At 35.3% G+C, this 18,703-nt stretch overlaps 2 protein-coding genes across 5 annotated transcripts in view; one reads left to right on the forward strand and one right to left on the reverse strand.

The window, feature by feature from the left end:
* The window catches only part of M7BP (Myosin-7a binding protein), a 131,295-nt gene that overhangs the window by 16,505 nt on the left and 96,087 nt on the right, over positions 1 to 18,703 (forward strand). For 3 of the 4 annotated variants that reach the window (XM_076135722.1, XM_076135737.1, XM_076135730.1), the window contains exon 2: positions 10,523 to 10,723. In XM_076135722.1, the coding sequence (XP_075991837.1) occupies positions 10,620 to 10,723 (104 nt within the window). In that variant the 5' untranslated portion in view covers positions 10,523 to 10,619. Of the gene's footprint in view, positions 1 to 10,522; positions 10,724 to 13,378; positions 13,396 to 18,703 lie in introns of those variants that run through there. The other variant, XM_076135746.1, reaches the window with a different exon arrangement.
* LOC142977167 (proteasome subunit beta type-2-like) lies at positions 489 to 5,602 on the reverse strand. Its single transcript, XM_076120947.1, has 4 exons — positions 5,491 to 5,602; positions 3,384 to 3,577; positions 1,372 to 1,534; positions 489 to 658 (listed from the first exon to the last, which is right to left on the reverse strand). Exons 1-4 carry the CDS (start codon positions 5,600 to 5,602, stop codon positions 489 to 491), a joined length of 639 nt encoding a protein of 212 aa, XP_075977062.1.

An 18,703-nucleotide genomic window follows, 5' to 3' on the forward strand; every position in this document is an offset into this window, starting at 1 on the left:
CTAGATGATTTTCCGCTAAATATTAAAAGAGTTTTGTAGACTAAGCTGGAAAGTCTGACAATCAGTCTTACTGATGGGATTAGTGTTTGCTAGTTAACTGGGTTGTGGAGGTCCGATAGGCAGTCGCTCCATGTAAAATGATGCTACCTATTCAGCTGCATCCGTTGAGAAAGAAGAAAGGCTAAACTGATTTTATTTGATAAGGTACGCGCAAAAGAGTAAATTACACATATATTATATAAGAGTGTTGGCCCATTTCTCTCGTTGATAGAGATAGACTGGTAGATAATGCCTTTGATATTGAGTCCACCAACAACAATTTACATGAAGTTTCTGAACGTGCTTCAGCGCTACATTCAATTGAGACAAAAAAACGATCACTTAAATAAAATGACAATATAATATAATTACACAACAAAAATATACTATAAATAAACTCACCTAAACAACAAATAAAACATATAAAATATACAAATAACTATAAATCTTCACGACATATTCTGTAGTACGAAGGTAGCTGGTGTGATGGTCGGCAGTATCTTAATGCCGTGGCGGTTCACTACCTTCACTTGGAAGTTAGGCAGACTCACGAACAAGCGCTGATGGATCTCCTGCACGCATAGCTTTATTATCTCGTAAGCTTCTGGCTCTGTAAGTGCTGAAACAAACATAAACTATCTTTGGACTGCTCATATGCTGTCACTATATTCTGGACTGAGAACTTGTACCATGGTAACCAGACAGCTGACAAATATTCTTACATTCTTCTTAATAGGTACTTACATTCACATCTATACTTTATTATTAATATTATAAAGCTGAAGAGTTTGTTTGTTTGTTTGTTTGTTTGAACGCGCTAATCTCAGGAACTACTGGTCCGATTTGAAAAATTCTTTCAGTGTTAGATAGCCCATTTACCGAGGAAGGCTTTAGGCTATATAACATCACGCTACGGTCATAAGGAGCGGAGTAGCAACGAAAAATGTTACAAAAACGGGGAAAATTTTGAACATTCTCTTAGGTGACGCAAGCGAAGTTGCGCGGGTCAGCTAGTCTAAAATAAAAAAGGACACGTCCGCACTTGGCCGGTTTGATTAATGAAGTTACGTTTATGTTTTTTTTTTATTTATTCTAAATGTATTTCTATTAATGTATTCTAAATATCTTCGCCGTGCCTCCGCTAGTTTGGGTTGGGTCTAACTAAGAAAAGAGCAACGAGTTAAAGAAGAAGATCTCAAGAGAGACTCAGGGCAGCTCTTTATAATAAAAGTATATTTAAAATTGATTTAATAAATTAATCATATGAAGAGTTGTTTACACACAGGAATGTAGACTAGACATAATCTATGTGCTAAAGAAACTGAAACTCACAAGGCTTATGATGCCTGTCTAATATACTCATGCAGATGAGTCCACCGAAGCCGTGCACTCCGAAAGGCACCCTGAGTGAAGAGGCGAGGAAGTCCAGCGTGTAGAGCTGACCTCCCTGATCCTCATCGTAGCCGGCTACCAGCATGTTCACCATCGATGGAGTCTGGAGAACGAAAATATAAGTTTCTATATTATATCATACTAGCTGACTCGCGCTACTTCGCTTGCCTCACATAAGAGATAATGGGTCAAAGTTTTCTCCGTTCTTGGAACCCTAGTTCCTGAGATTAACGCGTTGAAACAAACAAACTCCTCAGCTTTATAATATTAGTATAGATTGTAGCCTATGTGTGTGGTCTTACTGTTAACTTACATAAAATGTATAAACGTTCACCGTTTACTGTGTTTGAATATCATTTAAATATTCTTAAATGTTAATGCACTTTAAATTTCACATAGTTTTGCGTAAATCATCTAAAGTATGAAACATGTAAATCGTATGTACGTTGTTTAATTACAGGAAAAAGCAAAATCAAAAATTGTAACTCAAATAACTTCACCATTAAAGCAATTATTTCAGCCTTAAATGTGATAAAAAATACTTTACTTTATACTGAAATTGAAATCAAATCTGCGTTGATTTGATTTGCGAGCGGCAATAGTAATATGCATTCACTCATCCACTGATACACACTGACCACTCAGACACTCATGATCAACCTGGTGTCAAAGTTGTTAAAGCCGCCCGAAGATCTTTGAAATGGCCCGGCTTAACTGTGGTTTTAATTATTATTTAAATAATCGTCATTTTTCGTGGCCTCTGAATCACGAGACGTTCAATTCGGATACCACTTCGCCGTCTTCCATCTATGGCATGACCGCGTCAAAGGTTGCTTAACCCACAGATCGTTCACCCGGATCGTTTGTCCGGTGAGTGCAACTGGCTATGAGAGCCACAAAAAAACGTATTAAAAAATGAAATTAAACTCAAAATCATCACTCACAATGTCCCAACAAAAACACTGAACAACAATAGAAAACATTGAAACAAGAGGCTCAAAGAACAAAATATTCATAGCACGTAGTTAATTGGATTTAAAGCAATTAGCACTGATATTATAAATGCAACGAAAGTGTTACAGAAAAACGTAATAATTATGTATGTATGTATGTATGTAAAGACGAAAGCGCTTTGCATGTTCAGTTAACCCATAAACATATAGCTGACTAGTTCAAACCTGTGACTTTGTCCGCGTGAACTATAGTAAAATTGAAATAAATCACGTTTGTTGTATAGGAGCCCCCTTGTTATAGCGGCAACAGAGAACATAATAAATAATTTGTAAAAATTTAAATTGTCTAACTATGCTTTCACTGTTCTCGAGTTACAGCCTGGTGTCACAGACAGAGGGACGGACAGCGAAGTCTCAGTAATAGGGTCCCGTTTTTACCTTTTGGGTAAAGAACCCTTATAGAAAGTATAATATAAATATATACAAAACTGTCTTTGTACAAAATTTCATCCAAATCAGTTCAGAGTTTTAGGTGTAAAAAAGAGACAGACAGAGTTACTTGCGCATTACTTGTTTAACTATACAATTTAAAGGTATAAATAGATTGTCATAAAAAAGTGATTGTTTTGTAATTTTATGATCGTGTGAAAGTACAAAACTGTAACAATTTAAATAAAGTAAAACCTGTTGCTTAAGTCGGCAATCACATCCTAAGGATAAGAAAATATTATCTACAGTGTTAATTTTAAAACCCCCAAAACGTCGCAGGACTAGATAGCTAACATCATAAGCAACACATTTAGTCTTCGACTAATCAGAATTTCTTCCATTTTAATTTCATACAAAAACAAATATGTAAGTCCATTTATCCATCCACATCCATATATCTTGCTAAACCTGACCTCCAAATAAAAGCACTACACAGTCAACGCACCTTCTTGAAAACATTACAGATATTTTTTTATCCTATAAAAAATCAACAATTTGCTAAGTGCTCACCCCACTTCTAAGCGTGTCCATCAAATTCTTCCTGATAAAGTGAACAGCGGCAGTGGTGCTAAGCTGGTACTTGTTCCTAATCTTGTAGAGCTGTATGTTCTTGGTGATAAACTGCGTGAACTGGCCGGTGTCGCCCATGTCGCCGATGATGCCCATCACTTGACCGTTCGATATGTTGTGCAGTTTGTTCTCATCTGCAACAAAAGAGAAATTTAGACTACAAGCATCTGCAATCTTTAAAGCAGTTCCCCTCCGTGGTCCATAATTTTTACAAACCTGAACCTATTTGAAGTCGTAAACCCGCACTTGGCCAGCGTGGTGGACTCAAGACCTAACCCCTCCCCCTCGTTTGGGACGAGACCCTTGTCCTGGAGTGGGACAGATATGGGTTTTAAAAAAAAACCTATTTAGATAGATCCTGAAAAACTTTAACTTGTGTTATATATATATGAAATAAACGTTAAAGCGACGTGGTTGAGGTGATCACGGCGTTAAAAGACAGGGAAAGCCGTAAGTTTGGTTGCCTTGTATAATAATTATTTGTGTCATCCAAAGTTGTTTCGGGTTTTATTTTATGCGTATATTTTGTAAAAGGTAGTAGTCTTTGCAGAAATCATTCAGTCAAGTCAGAAAATAGTACAGTGGTTGGTGGTTAAAATAATAACATTTGTGTTTTATATTAAAATGTTTCAAATAACACCACTAGCGTAACAAAATAATATATTTCGCCAATTAACGAAGCCAATTTGTCTAGTAACCACATTATTCAATATCGCGCCATGAATTTTACACTCCCCCGTTAACGAACAACCAACACAGAATATTGAATAACGCAGTCACTGTAGATTTATTAATTAAACTTTACAATATCTTGTTCAATGAATAGATATATCAAGGTCTTTTCTATTGGTACGAAGAAGAATATTAAATTGACAAATAAAAATAGGAAGCCATAGGTTTCTTGCCATTTTTTTCTCACGAATAACATCTTTTCCAAAACGGTGGTAGATTAAAAATACTATGACGATTTCAAATACTTGTAAAAGTTTATGGAATGAAACTTATTTAACTTTAACTTTGAATAAAGTATTATTGATTTAAAGATTTGTATTTATATTCGTTGTAAAGGTAGAGATAATAATATACACGTTTCAAAATTAATAATTTATTATTTTGTACTCCAAGATAAGGTATAATTTTCTATTACTCGTAAAACTTTACATTTCTTACTCTTAATAATATTATGAATCCAAAAGTTTCTGGGGACTTATTATATATCTCATATGATTTATGTAGTGACATTCGGATACCAGACTAGGAAAAGACAAATTTAAAAAAACATCTTGTTATGGCTGACTTATCAATGAACAATCTTCAAGGTTCTACACAGAGCTAGGAGGAAACGTCAGACATCATTAGAAATGATAATAACGATCACGATTTACAGCCATACTGTTTCATCACAATTGACTATGTTATGGAAATGGAGCGGACAATCGTCTTATTTGTATAACTGCGATTGTATTGAAGGACTCGTTTATATTATATAAAGATGTTTTAATAACTTTACTCTTACTTCTTCAGACAGATAAATATGTACATCGTATCTCGCTTGTTAGAGGGTAGTGTCAAAGGTGTGGGCATACAACCTCGTTTCGCCATTAACAATTTTAGTCCCATGTAATAGGAGGCGAACCTATTGCTGGCACGTTACCAAACAACGGGCTACTATTGAAAATTATTTTAATAAAAATTAGAAAAGACCAACAGTTTCGATTCTCAGATAGGTAAATCATAAAAATGCAACCACACACTTAAGATTAAAGTTTGTTTTATTGGCTTATGCACACAACTAAAAACGCCGCGCCGCTTGTTAAGATTCCTTGAAACCCCTTTTGCGTCAATCACATTCAATTACACGGATTCAGGCATTTTTATAGGGTTTTTCATTCACGGGCTGACACGATCGATACAATTCGTTTGAAACGTCGCTCGGGTAAACAAATTTCTATCGCGTTTATAACCCGTAAATTAAACCTTCATATGCTACAAAATACTGAACAGTACGTCCTTAAAAACATAATAGAATATAAAATAACCATAGTACCATGTTTCAAGACAATAATGCTCGTCGTGTTTGTTTGGTCAGCGGCCATTATACTAAAGTCTTTACATTGCATGCCCAACAGACATTGAAAATGAAGACTCGAGCTGGTCATTATGTAAAATAAACTTATTTACTAACAAAATAACAAAGAATAATATGTTTACAAAACTGACAGATGCTTCAGAAATATGTCAAAAGAATTGTAGCAGAGATAAGGATTCTAGATCTTGTTTGTTTGACTAAAAAGTTTTTAATAAATTTCTACATGTAGTGGAAAATAATGGGGCCTAGCAGTGGAACAATAATGGGTTAAAATTATTTAGGATTCTAGATTATCTTATTTCTGTGAAAAGTTTATAACAAATAAAATTAAATCCGTTACCGTGCTCAAAATAGAAAGGTTATCTTCCTGGAATGTAGGCTAGTTATGCCTTGAATCTAAAAAGAGGCTTAAATGGAAAGTAATCACATTTTCTAGGACTGTAGGTAAAGGTTTATAGAGATCGCAAGAAGTGGCTTTCTTTTGTCTCTGTCTACTCCAATGAGAAGACGTATTAATTTTATGTATCCTATGTAGGTAGGTACTGACATTAGATTAAAATTTAAAGCTTTTCATCAATCTAAAAAGAACCTAAAGGATTAGCGACTCTAAATGCCGAAAACTGGATTAGAATCGGGCCCAAATTCAATAGTCGACAAGCCTGTTCAAACGAAATTGTGCAAATTAGATCACATTCAAGAGAAAAGTGGATTTATTTTATAGACGATATCTTTTTAGGCCGAGGATCATTCGCTTCCTAAAACCTTATTATAATCCTACCCCTAGGTTTAACTGAAAATTGATATTCATTGACTCTACCTAAAACATTTAAATTTCAAAACCAATAAAGTAGAAGTAACGAGACAATACCAATACATATTTTTGCTACTAAAAAACCAATATGATCTAATATGATAAATGATCGATGGGTTAAGCAACCTTTGCCTCGGACGTTACACAGACAGTAGTCCGCTTAGTTTCAAAATATGGGATTTGTCCGTCGAGAATTTGTTATGTTTACGGGACTGGCTGATGCCTAAAGATTATACTTGGGTCGGTACGGTACGGGGGTAAGTACCGTATAAGGTGCCAAAGAATTTCCTCTAGTGACTGCTGTGAAGAAAAAAATGCACATCAACCTTAGTCTACTCGGCATTGGAATCAAATTGCGCACACTGTGTTTGCTTATCTAAAAATGGCTCATGCCCTTGACCAGCAATGCCCGTCTCATCTTCAAATGCAATCACAAACTGAACCTTAAACCAAGACTTTAACCTTCAGTATGAATTTAACCTCAAGTATAGCCGTTTTGCAACATATGCTAATTCTTTCTCGTGACTGTCCATTTACTTTCGTTTACTTTTTAATTTAAACACTTTACGCCACGCTGTGGATACAATGAAGTCTGCAACAAGTTCGCGGCATCGACTTGTTTGTGTATAAGAGTAAAAAAGCAAATAAAAGATAATCGTAGAATTAACAGTGACAATTTAGAGGTGAACTCCAGCAATATGCGTTAATCATTCCAGTTAGTTAGGCATAGAATGCTGCCTCAAATCGATTCCAATTCAGTACATGGCAGATGGCGTGTGTTGGTATGTGATTGCTATCCCGATGACCGCATGTGCAGCGCGGGTGCAATGGAGTATTAATTAAAATCTGAATTTATCTGATGACCTCATCAATGAACAATGTAAAGATTAACTCAAAAACGTCTTAATATCTTGTTTTTTAAACGAGATTCCTCTTGTGTGCATCCAGCCCTTTCAGCTTTGGTTCGTTTTCAAAAGTAAAGTTATATTGAATCCCAAGTCTTCAGTAAAGTTAAAAAAAAAATGTAAGGGTTTACTCATGATAAATAATAAAACTTAACACACACATTCTCATTCGTAATATAATAACGTGAATTTTGAGTGTATAAGTGCAATATTTCCTCAGCAGGGATCTAAAACCTATAGTTATCAAAGTGACGAAATCCTTCCTCTATCTTCTTCAATAAACTTCAAAACATCAACAATCACGGGAAGTGGCATCTCATTAATTGAATAGTTCTCACACTCATTAACTATTTGTATATCTTAGAGTGAAACGTTCGCACCTGTTGCGTGCATCTGATAAAGATGTCACATTTTGCACTATCGTTAAACTTCATCTCTTGTTAGAGACCGTTCACACAAGCCAGCCTAAAAAGTGTCTGAAAGCACTTAATACTTTTCTTAGGGATTATGTTATAAGTGTAAAATCATTGTCACATTTTTTTCGAGTTTTATAAAAGTTAATTAGTTTTTATACGGACGATAGGAAGAACAAACATGAAACTTTTACTCTGATTTCAGTTTTTTGCCGAGGAAAGGGCTAAGATAGCAACGGTTAAGTATCACCGAGTAGACTTTTTCACCTGAGGTGATAAACTCTTATATGTTTTCTTCTATAAATTGGATACGCCTGCTGCTTTTGCATCTAGATACAAAATGATTGTAAATACATAAAAATAAACAAAAGTTGGTTGTTTTAATGATACTTAAGCACAGAATATATTGCGTGCTCTGTCCGAAAAACTTGTAAGTACTCAATTTAGTTAAGCCAGTCCCAAGTATGTTGGAATCGTGCACTAAGGGTTTCGTAAAATTATTAATAAAAACGGCGAAAAATCGCGGTTGATGCATGAGAGCTTATTATCTGTGAAAAATGTTTACTATCTCGGATCATGAGACAGACAGAAAGACAGACAGCGAAGTCTTAATAATAGCGGCCCGTTTTTTCCCAAGGGTAACCTTGCCCTAAAAAATGTACACTTAAGTTACTTAGATATTAGTCATTAGCTCATCCATGTAACTGTATATGAAAGGATCTTTAGATGTTGCGTAATATTGGTGTCATCTAGGTGTGAACAGTTGCGCATTCAGCTTAGTTGTAAAGGCTGCAGACACATTGTATTATATTTCAGGTTATATTTAGAAGCACTTAACTGAGCTACAAATCGTATGCAAAATGGTGTAATATGAGTTTACCTAAATAACTACTATTTAGCAGCAGGGCATTAGCCATTTTAAGAACGTAATTAACATATAAGACTTTAAGTATTGTTTTACCTAATAGTAATACGTATTATATTATTGATCATAAAACATTTGTGTAACGTTTAAAATAAGCGCAATTTTTTATTGGAAAAATCTAACTTATGTTATAAACTAGCTGACCCGCGCAACTTCGCTTGCGTCACATAAGAGAGAATGGGTCAAATTTTTCCCCGTTTTTGTAACATTCTTTATTGCTGCTCTGCTCCTATTGGTCGTAGCGTGATGATATATAGCCTATAACCTTCCTCGATAAATGGGCTATCTAACACTGAAGGAATTTTTCAAATCGGACCAGTAGCTCCTGAGATTAGCGCGTTCAAACAAACAAACAAACAAACTCTTCGGCTTTATAATATTAGTATAGATAGTATAGATTAGTATAGATAAGACGAAAGTTTGCGAGGACGGATGTATGTAGGCATGGTTGTTACTCTTTCACGCAAAAACTACTGAACGGATGTTCATGAAATTTGGTGCACACATAGTTTACAACCTGGATTAACATATCTATAGGCTAATTTGTAACCCTGGGAAATATACTCGGGTGGAAAAAGTCGCGGACAGAAGCACAAAAGCGTTAATTTCATTTTATAAGATACGAAAAACTTTACACTCGCATCCTGTTATCATTATCTAAAACCGTTGTATCTGAACAATCGTTGAATAATGCAAATTAATCCAGGGTTCATTTCCCGCGCTCCCCTGCGAGTCTCCCATGGCACATTGTATGCTTATCAGATAACGTGAGAAGTAAGCTTTTATTAGGTTAAGTAACTGTGTTCACTGTGGTGGCATTGTTCAGTGGGACCTGTGACGGTAGATCACAATCTATTACTGTTTCATCCCGGTGTGGGATTTGTTAAACAAGCGGTTCATTCGTAATTTATTGCATTATTTATTACTTACGGCCATATTATTGTCACATCATTTTTATTGCCGTGAATTGCTCATTAATAAAATTCATAGCGTGATGTGCCTTTCTTAATAAATGGACTCTTTAATACTAATATAATATTTTAATTAGTCTATGAAATTAGCGCTTTCAAACATACAAACGCCACGCCACTTTCAGTGCGTCAAGTGGTCGTCGATTTGATCCCTACACGGAACAAATATTCATGCGATTCACAAATAATTGTTTCGAGTCTGGTTGTACTTTGTGTCCGTGTTTGTATGTTTTTAAAAGTCCCTGCGACACAAGAGGAACTCGAAATGGTGGAGATGTCTTTTGAACAAAAAATAAATAAATAAAGGGAGAAGAGCTCATATCCAATTCTGGATTCATGAAAGCAGCTGTTCCTATAATAAATGTTTTAAGTACTTTGTTGCCAAAACAGGGTACTGTACTCACAAGATGGCACTCAAAGCAAAACTGCAGAGAATTTCGTCGTCCCGGCCGTCTTCCTTGAAGATTATCAACATTATCAACTTCGGAAGGAATGTGAACCCCTTGCTCTTAGAGGTCTAACCGTGGGATTAACTAAGTATTCGGGAACTATAGTTTTCTTAGTGATGTTTAGGTTTGTCTGCGAAGTCTTAGTTATCATGAAAACTTACATACTCTTATTATTTTTAACTTCTACACAACCTTGTGCCTTAATACGAACTAATATCGTACTGCAAGACTTACAATTTAAATCTAGCCAGACTAAAAAAAATATTTTTTTTTATTACCAATCACAGAGTTTTTATCTATCTAACTATCTCAAACTCTTTTCTCTAAATGAATCGAACGGAGACGACATGCGTAGTCTTGGTAAATTAGCTACTGCGAGCCTCGTTGAATAAAATATGCAAGCTTACTATAATACTTTTTAATATAATGTTTATTTATCTTATCTTACGTAATACTATTTCACAATACATATTATCATAAATAATTATTTATTTAACTTTTTTTATTTGTTCACAGGTACAACAAGCCAACATGGAGCTGACTCTAAATTGTTGAAGTACTGTGAGTGAAAGTGATAGAAGATATAAATAAGTGAAAGTGAGAAGGAGACAAGATGCCGGACACGCTCTCCTTGTCGGCAGGAGTGAGCCTTGGACTCCTGGCTGGGATTGTATCGGGAGTGTGCTATTTGGTCGCAAATAGTTTTCCCCGAACAAGGTAAGACTTTTCTGCAAAATCTATTATATGCATGTAATGGTTTTTAGGTAAAAGTGTTTTACGCAATTAACTGTAATACTCTCGAACCATAAAAATATCAACCATTAAAAAAAAAGAAAATGTAAAGCGCGCGGAAAACTTTTTGCTAGCGACATCTATGAACGTAACTTGAACTACGTTATGAAAATGCCATAATACTTAGAGATTTCGCATGAAGCGCATAGATGGCGTTGACAACAATATTTAATTATTTTTACAATTTTATCATTATTGCTTGTTTTATTTTACGTTAATCATTTACAATTGAATTAATTAGTGTTAAGTATAGTATATAAGTGAGAAAAAATGCTCTGAAGCTTCAATTAAAATTTGCACAACCGTCAAAAATCTAATTAATTAGATAAAAATGTTAATTTACATAATTCTTTTACCAAAAAACTGTCGGATATACTGCGTTAATTTCGTCACATCCGCGGCACTGGGTACCCATGCGTTGACACAACAAAGCCGAAGAGCCCCGAGCTCAGCCGACCATAACCGAACACTAGACGAGGCTGGTCGTTTTTACTCGTTTTTCGTTTTCGAAATCCAAATGTCGCGTTAGTCATGTTCGGGACCGTTAGGAATAGGGTTGGCGCAATCGGGAATTTGCGAATATCTTTTGAAAGTTTTGCCCTAATCTAGAATGATTATCTTGTTTGTATTTCCTAAAGGCTAAAAGAGACATATTTGTTTATAAACAATAATTGACCAAAATAATTAATCATTAACTGTTCAGTACTAAATTAATAATTAAATTAATCGTCATTTTCGGTCTCGTATCAATCTCTTCTAATTGGTAGGACTTACGACTACTTATACTTAACTCTACTAAAAAAAAACTACCTTTACTCAAACTGGAAATCAAACCTAGCACCTACTTAACAGTAAGCACTACCATTGCCACATAGCTCACCAAGACATTCCAAGCGAGTTTTAATTACTAAATTGTATCATTTTCACACTTTATGCCCGACATTTATGTACAGTTGAACCTCTTTACCCGGTTCAACCCACTCCCGTTACAGCACGCACTATAAACTTAAAGTGCCACCCCTAACAGCGGTGACGTAGTTGTTATAGAACAAAAGTAATCGCGCACCTATTGACCATATTACATTTCACGGTACAATGGATGAGAAAAGTGAGTGTTTCGATCAAAAAAAGTGAGTTCCGTACACATTGTTGCTGAAATATTTATCCAATAATTGCAGATTTTGTAAGCCAAAAGCTATTTTGGCTGGTTCAGCTGATCAGAGAATACCAATATTGGTTCCAATTAACGGGTTCTTGAATATAACCGTTTGGACCCCATTTCACCTTTATATTTTGATATTCAGTCCCTACATCTAAATAAGTTGGCTGGGTTAATGTTAGGCCAATTTTCCATGTTCTACTTAATTCTACATGAGTTACTTTATAATACTTTCGTTAAACATATTATTCTCTTAAAATCTATAAAACAAAATTGGTGTATTTTAAAGATGCTTTTGGATTTTCGCAATCTAATACCTGTATTGAATTTAAAGTTTCCAATTAATTATAGATAAATACATTATTTTAGGTTGCTCGGAAAGTCACTTTGTTTTTTTCTGAAAATTAAAGACAGTTTGAATTCGACGATAAACCCAGGCTTTGCAAGTGGTCAGAAAGTGTAGAATTGGATAAATTTAACAGTAATAGTATAAAATTTTCAACACCAAACTACCAAAAGCCATCCCAATGCCCTTCAGAAACACCAAATATCACTCAAAAACACAAGAGAATCAATCAGTCACCTCACAAAGATCTCTAAAACTCAGAAAAGGGAGGTTTCGCGGCTCACATCGCTTCACTCAGTGGCCGGTGCGCTCGCGTTGACGCAACACTCGGTACCTGATCATTTCGTGTTTCAACTCTTAACTACCGGTGTTATATATTGTGAGTGAGTGCTGTGTCTGTTATCAAAACTGCATATATCCCAAATTAAATCCTTAAAAGATAGCCAATATCACCCAAAACTACTCTGAGGTACATTTAGCGGTAGTTTATGTATTCAATATAGTTTAAGGTCATATAAACATGACAGTTTGAATACATAAACTACAGCGAAATGACGTTATCAAGTCACAAAGATCTCTAAAACTCAGAAAGGGGAGGTTTCGCGGCTCACATCGCTTCATTCAGTGACCGGTGCGCTCGCGTTGACGCAACACTCGGTACCTGATCATTTTGTGTTTCAACTCTTAACTACCGGTGTTATATTGTGAGTGAGTGCTGTGACTGTTGTTTATTTAAAAACTGCATATATCCCAAATTAAACCCTTAAAAATTAGCCAATATCATCCAAAACTACTCTGAGGTACATTTAGCGGTAGTTTATACATTCGATATAGTTTAAACTCATATAAACATGACAGTTTGAATACATAAACTACAGCGAAATGTCGCTAAAAACTTACAAAGATCTCTAAAACTCAGAAAGGGGAGGTTTCGCGGCTCACATCGCTTCACTCAGTGACCGGTGCGCTCGCGTTGACGCAACATTCAGTACCTGATCATTTCGTGTTTCAACTCTTAACTACCAGTGTTATATTGTGAGTGAGTGCTGTGTTTGTGATCTCATTGGATTACTGGACGAGTGGATTTTAAAGGTAATTTGCGAATTTTTGAGGAAGTAACTTCCTGTGTTTTTGTCGGCATTTTTTTTGGATTTTTGTGAGGATGTGGTGGCGTTTGATAATGAAGAAATAATGAAGATCTATTTTAGCAATTGATGTGATTAGTTATTTTAAAGATAACGCCTGTACTTAGTTAATTTAACAAAAAAATACCTAAAGTAAAGTATAAAATAGGTACAATATAAAGTATAAAAATCTCTGGAGTTCTCATTTAATTACAGATTTTCATGTAAATGCAACTCTCAAATAATAATAACACAAGAACAATGATAAACTTGTGACATGAAACCCTAAGGCCTTAAAAAGTTTCAGGCATTACTGAAATAACTACCAACCACGTAAACGTCCTTATATATTTTTACCGAATTATTTTACAACTTCTTATAACAATGAAAGTATCCTAAACACTGAAATACAGTCTCAAAAACAGTGGTTTCTTGAGCTAATTTCACTTTTAGCTTCACGCATCAAAAATCTTTGAAACATATTAATTAGCGCCGGTATCTAAATAATGTTATACAATACTTTTATTAGCTGTCGGTTAAGATAATTGAAATAGAGATCCTTGGCTATACTTGCGTTATAGTTGCAATAAAATGTGGGTATATTATCAAAGTATGGTGACGAGAAAGACTACTCTTTGCAGGCTTTTACTAGGACTCAGGCATTAAACAGGATATAATGTTTTAAATAGCATAACGTAGGTGCATTTCATACGTCTCTGCCTGTTTCTTTCGAATATAAGAGACGTTATGATTTAAAGATAAAGAGCTTCAAAGATCTCCGAGTAGGTATTCTTTATCCAACGAATAATTGACTAAACTCTTGTCATATATTATAAGAACATTATTAGCAAAGTCGTGTTTTCAGACAGTTCATATTTAATCAGTTTTCCTATGCTCCCCGACAATATGATCTCCTGGATCCACGTAAAACTATGTTTACAAGATAACCAAAACACGCTTAACATTTGATAAAAATTCAGAGCATCAATTCAGAGTTTTAAGAGATTTCCTTTCTTAAATAACATAGGCACAGCTGCGTAACACCTAGCAAAGATAATGCAACAGAAAATCGAAGACACCTTCAGACCTTTGTATTCACGCACGATTTACATAAAATTGACAATTTCTTCAGCCTCATGGTGTAAGTGAAAGGTATGAGGGAAGCACGTGCACCATGGTAATCCATTCCATGGTTCACGCATTTCGTGGTTTGATGCCGTTTTTATATAAACTTGGTCGTTTTCGGGTCCTAGTATTTTCTAATACAACTATCTGTTATGAAATAGGCACTAGTCACTTGGAAAAATAGCTGACATATAAATCGCATGATTCTTTCCACAGTTCCATTTGTACCAATATTTTCTTTCCAATTAAGCTAATACGATTCTGCCTTCTCAGTGCACAAAACAAAATTAAAGCTATACTCGTGGTAAAGTTATAAATATACTAACTGCCACCTCAAAATTACTGCCATGAAAAAAGCAGTAAACCAAGCAAGCTGGGCACACGTTGTTATATTATCCTTTCAAAGATTAAAAAAGGCCCATTTATTTTAGACATTTTCAAGGATATACTTGAAGTTTAATAGCTAAATAGCATAGCTGAAAGGCTACACAATTTAGCAGAACATCCACTCGTGCAGAAGGCCATATTGATTCGATCGTCATTCAAACGTGATTAGATAATTTCCATACTCAAAATGTAGCTCAATGCCGTCCATGTGTGTTGAATGAATAAACAAAACGAGCCCCCATTATGGTATAAGAGTAAAATTTTGCTATCAAACTGCAAGTGCAAAAAAAAATTGCAAGATTTTAAGAAAAGTCTTAATAGCTCTTTAACTCCATGACGTATTAAAATTAAGCACAATCTTGTATAAGTAAACGGCCATCATATAGACATAAACTCCACATAAAGAAATTGTGCACAAAGTGCATCGATCGGAGAAACGTCTATAAACGAATATTTACTCAGTCTGGGAAACGAACCCACGATGCTTAATGCACCTGTTACGCTACTCCTCTACCTTTAACCAAGACGATATAAGAGAACTCTCTTAAAATTGTACTTTGCTTGAGTTTAGAAGTTGATCATTATTGCAAAACGATCAGAAATAAGAATTGAACAATACATATAAAAAGTATTGCACACAGTATGATACTTACAAAATATCCAAAAATGTCGGTTAATCTCATTTTAAACGCAGTTCATAATTGCAAAGAGATCTATAGAATAGGAACAGTAAGGCTTAGTACACACAAATACTCGTTGTACCTATCTGTTGGGTATCTGATTAGACATCGCTCTGAATTCAAGAATGAACATATTATACTTTTCTTCTTTTGACTTAGTAACTCAATTTTTTCTGGCTTACTGCAAAGTCAAAGCAGCTTAGAATTATGACGTATAAATAAAGTAACAGATCCGAGATATAGTGCTTTTTTTGAAATACCAAATTTGACAGTAAAAAACGGATAGCAGTGTAGCGATAGTTGGCAAACACTAGCACAAGAACTGACTTTACTTTCCAAGGCTTGTTAGTATATTTGGTACATATTAGGTTGACTCTACATCCGTGTGTACTCAGCTCTATAACAAACGGAATAGTGAAATGTTGCAAGCAAACAATGCTAGCGTCCACAATACAAACTCTACCGACTCCACCGACTCTGCCGACTCTACCTACCGACTCTGCCGCCTCTACTGACTGATAGCGGCGCAAATAAAACAACCAGCCGTGTAATTGATACGTAATCGATGTCAAGCACGAATTTCGCAAACGTGAACCGAATTTCAGAGTTGAAGGTGCTCTGGCATTACTGCACAATTGAGGCATAATTTAGTTAGATTTTATTAAAATATTTGGATATTTTGGGTGTATTTCGAAGATTGTACGATTTAAGACCTAATTTCATAGTCATATAGCTTCAGCTGGAGAATAATTCAGATGATTGTGATACATAAATGTATGAATTCTCACAAAATCATCAAAATTATTTCTCAAATAAACATATTTTTTTGCAAAACTCGCTTATTACATTTAACTTTCTGTGGTGGTATTGCGCTGAGAGTCTTCGGTGCCGCTGATGATGAATGAAATAAATCTTATCACAGTTTAATAATCCTTCCGCCATAATAACCATACTTTAGTTTAATAGTCCTTTAGTTATAATAACCATAACCATTAAATCTTCGAAATATGTATAAAAAATTTGCAACGTTTAACTCTTACCCTCACGTAATACCACCCGGCGCAAATTCCATTAGTATTGCCTGACCTTATCGGAGAAAGGAAACAGAACAGATACCGCACAGCACCATAAAACTATGGAACAACAAAACTGAACGGTGCGCGGCGAACCGTGACGATGCGCTTTGAGCGCGTCAAAATAACTTGACAAGCGAACAAATTGAGTGCTCTCAGACACACGCAATTCACCGCAAATCGTACCGAGAGTACAAACCGTATTTTAGATGATTTCAGCTGATGCTTTAGTGAGATGTCGAGGATTCTGCAGTGATCCGACGTTATTCGGATTCTTATTCCGTTTTGCAGCACCAATGAATGTGTTTTGGGCACTTATATCTTTTGAAAATAAACTGTTTGTTTTATATATTAATTGGTCTGTGTCCATCAATTGCAGACAATTAAAGGGGTGTGCTTGGTGGAGGGTAATTCGTTCATGTCTAGAAAAGCTTAAATACGATTTGAAACAGTTTCCTAACTGTAAACGTAGGTCGTATTAGAAGTGAACTCGTGTTTAAAAAATCTGAAATAGGGTTATCTTTCAAACCGTTTACCGGTTACGTTTTGTTATTTCTAAAAAAGTTGTTTGTGTTAACGTGACTACTATAGAAACTTTTCCAAGAAACTTTCAAGGAAAGTCTCTTCAGTCTTCATTGTATTGTAACAGAATCTATTAAACGTTTAGAGGCCTCAAGGAGACTCTTTCCGAACTTTTTTTTTAGCACGACTTAGCAAAATTAGGTACACCTTTGCTTGTTTGTTGCTAGTTGCTAGATGCGATAAACACATATCTATTCCGATACACAAAAAAACTTAGCTTGTATACGACCCAGGATGTTTAAAAGTAAAATTCGGGCGAATTAAAATTTCAGAGCTTCTCGGTACTACTTATAGGTAGGTACCTTACTAATTGAATTAGATACCAATTTCAAGGTTTTTGACAGGAAACACCATATCCTTCGCTTTTGCCATAAGCAGACTTCGAGTCTTCGACTCATATCATGCAGGAGACGGTAATAAGAATAGACCTAGACAAAGAGCTTATAAAATAATAATATAAGTAATTACGTAATATCCACTTGATATTCGTGTGTCGATGGCGGCGTTTCCTGCGCACGTCGCGCCGCGCGCCGCACTTCCGGACCGGCGCACGCGCAGGGTCCCAACAAAATTGAAAGTGTGCTCAAATCAACGGCTATTTATAAAACCATGGGCTTTTTGCTTTATTTCACGAGATTTTATCTGGGGTAAATATTCTTGTTTTTATAGTGAAATGGAGCTCTACTTTACTAAGTATTATTGTAGTCTGTGAAAATATTAGGCCTTTTGTAGGTAGCGAAAATAGTAAATACAGCCTAGAACGTAGCTTTCCTTTTTAAGAACCTGGTACGCACGATCTATCTCAATTATAATTTAAAACTCTATATCTCTTTAAAATAAAGTAGCTGTAACAAACGCTCCACCATTAGGTGCATAAGCCGCCATTAACCCATGTCAATGACGTTCTAAAATCTGAATTTTGTACATGTGCATCAGTGGCAAATCTTGTATTATCGCTCTACAAAGTGGTTGGGCTATAGGCCATATCTCGCTAATTTAGAACTGTACTAATTATATATGTTTAACTCTTGACTAACTCAAGACTACAGCTATTGTTTTTTATAAGTATAAATTCAAACAAATTAGGTACATGGTTGTACAAGAAAAATAACTAATACGAACTACGCAGTGTATGTACCCTTTAACAAAATCATAGAGCATCGCTCTATCAATTAATTCACAACACAGTCCCACACTTATTTGGTAGTGGCTACCGACTACCGACTGGCACCGGAAGGTTGACAAACTATAATACCTGCCTCATTTGCTATTATTCCGCGTCCTACTATGTGTAGTGGACACGGCAAATTACTATTTGATACCTTTATTTAATCCCTACTTATGTACTGTTATATACAGTACGTTTTGACCACCATTTCATGGGTATTTTCGCGTGTTATTGTTAGTCTTAGGCATGAATTGTCCTTTT

Source organism: Anticarsia gemmatalis, chromosome 1, assembly GCF_050436995.1.
Source record: "Anticarsia gemmatalis isolate Benzon Research Colony breed Stoneville strain chromosome 1, ilAntGemm2 primary, whole genome shotgun sequence".
Taxonomy (NCBI): Eukaryota; Metazoa; Arthropoda; class Insecta; order Lepidoptera; family Erebidae; genus Anticarsia; species Anticarsia gemmatalis.